This window comes from Delphinapterus leucas, chromosome 7 (genome assembly GCF_059928025.1).
Source record: "Delphinapterus leucas isolate spDelLeu-1000000601 "Yukka" chromosome 7, BTC_Dleu_Yukka2, whole genome shotgun sequence".
Taxonomy (NCBI): Eukaryota; Metazoa; Chordata; class Mammalia; order Artiodactyla; family Monodontidae; genus Delphinapterus; species Delphinapterus leucas.
Window position 1 is genome coordinate 186,782 of NC_143135.1, and position 2,289 is coordinate 189,070.

General features: G+C 57.8%; 1 protein-coding gene across 1 annotated transcript; it reads right to left on the reverse strand.

Annotated features, from left to right (window-relative positions):
• Nucleotides 1-502: 502 nt before the first annotated feature.
• Nucleotides 503-1,765, reverse strand: LOC111170306 (interferon-induced transmembrane protein 3). The gene is made up of 2 exons (XM_022565347.3): nucleotides 1,393-1,765; nucleotides 503-787 (listed from the first exon to the last, which is right to left on the reverse strand). Exons 1-2 carry the CDS (start codon nucleotides 1,639-1,641, stop codon nucleotides 596-598), a joined length of 441 nt encoding a protein of 146 aa, XP_022421055.1. The 5' UTR covers nucleotides 1,642-1,765; the 3' UTR covers nucleotides 503-595.
• Between the last annotated feature and the right edge of the window lie 524 nt (nucleotides 1,766-2,289).

Genomic DNA, 2,289 nt, shown 5'->3' on the forward strand with positions numbered 1-2,289 from the left:
TTTGCGGGCTTCGTTTGTTTTGTTTTGTATTTCGTCAACAGGGTCAAGGGTGTTCTGGACCCGGCATGACCCTTCCCCAGAGGAAGGCACCACCCCAAACCCCTGTCCAATTGCTGCTGCCCCAGCTCGAGGCCAAAAACAGGCAAAGCCTTAGGACTTGGCAGGTCCCACTCAGCAGCAGAGCAGATGGGACGGGGGGGAGGGGCTCAGTCTCAGGGGCAGGCTGGGACTCTCAACAGGGCCCCCTCCCCAGGTCAAAACACAGCACCCGGGCTTCCCTGGTGGCGCAGTGGTTGAGAGTCCGCCTGCCGATGCAGGGGACACGGGTTCGTGCCCCGGTCCGGGAGGATCCCACATGCCGCGGAGCAGCTGGGCCCGTGAGCCATGGCCGCTGAGCCTGCGCATCCGGAGCCTGTGCTCCGCAATAGGAGAGGCCACAACAGTGAGAGGCCCGCGTACCGCAAAAAAACAAAACAAAACAAAACAAAAACACACAACACCCTCACATACAAATGCTTTATTTCATTCAGCTGTGGACAGATGCGTGTATAAACTGCAGTGAAAAGGGGTGACGGCCTCGGGCTGCCGGCAGCTACTAGTGGCCTCCATAATCCTTCATGAGCTGGGAAACTGCTTGAAAAACCATCACGGAGCCAGTGGCGAGAATAACGATGAAGACGGTGATCAGAAGGATGCCCAGGACCAGGGCGCAGATGTTCAGGCACTTGGCGGTGGAGGCATAGCTCTGGGCCCCAATGACATCGCCCACCATCTTCCGGTCCCTAGACTGGGGGAGAAGAGACGGTGAGGGGTTCTGGAGCTGGGCCAGGTGACAGCCAGGTGCTGTGACTCAGGCCCTCCCCTGCTCGTCCCCCAGGGCCCGTTCACCCAGATGGGGACCCACCCCTGCCCGTTCCCCGGAGCCCAAGCAGGACAGTGCCTGGTGGGCCCCCCTCCCCTCCTGGGGCCTCGATCTGCTTCCTCACGGACTCTCAGCCTCTCCGGGAGGCCCCAGGGCTCACCCTCCCTCTGCTCTGTCCCCTTTGCTGGCCACTCACCCCACCAGGGGTCAGTGTCCTTTCAGTACCTTTTTCTTTTCTGGACCAGACTCGAGGTCTGAATCCGAAGTGTGAAGGATGTAACTTCTCTCACAAGGCTAGGAAGGAGAACTTCCTGGGATGGTGGAGACATAGCCCCCCATCCCCATGTGCACCCCTGCAGCTTCGCTGTGAACTCTCACTGGGAATGATCCCCCAAGCCACACACACACACACACACACACACACAACAATACACACAAGGGCTCTCCACACCCCACATGCCAGCCAGGCAGGGGGGGCCTCTCCAGGCTCACACACACTTCCTTGGAGAACCCCCCAGGCGCCCACCCACCTTCACAGAGTAGGCGAATGCCACGAAGCCCAGGCAGCACCAGTTCATGAAGATCGTGTTGAACAGGGACCAGACGATGTGATCGGGCACCGAGGTCTCGCTGCGGACGTTGATCACCGTGGTCGTCACGGGGGCCTGGCTCTGGGGAGCCCCCAGCATGGCCACCTCGTGCTCCTCCTTGAGCATCTCATAGTTCGGGGGGATCCCGCTGTGGGCACCATTGAAGAAGGGTTGGGATGTGTGGTTCATGGTGGACGTGAGGCAGCTGTGATCCAGGTGCCTGGAGACTCTCAGGGGTCCTCCCTTTCCCCAGTAGTTTCGATTTCACTGAAGTTTCCTTTTCCTGGAAGTTGGGGAATTGGGGATGGGCTGGTCCTAGGAGGCGGGATGAGAACCACCGAGTGTCAGGTTACACCAGCGTGAGTGGGAGGAAGGCTGAGGGCTTGGAGGGAGCTTCCCGTCCCAGAGGCTGGAAGGGGCAGAAGACTTTCCTTCTACCTTCCCAGGTTCTTGGTTGAGACCCCACTGTAATAAAAAGACAGTTTAACAGAAGAAAAACAAATAAAAGTTGAATAACACGTATACCTCCTGTATACATGGGAGAGACCCAGGAAAACTGAGTGACTCCCCGAAATGCTGGAGCCACCACCTTAAATGCCACCTCCAGCTAAAGACAGAAGGTGTTGCGGGGTGGGGAAGAGAGGCCCCTCTGGGAGGTGACAAGGAAAAGCACACAAACAATGGTAAGGTTTCCTGCGGAGCTTCTCCATCCACAAGAGTCTCTAGAAATGGGGCCGTCCCCCTCATCCCCACACAAGAGGAGACACACTTGCATGGAGGTTTCCCTTGTACGTGTAAATGTCTTTCGAAAGGCTGACTTCTACTCAGTTTCAGAGC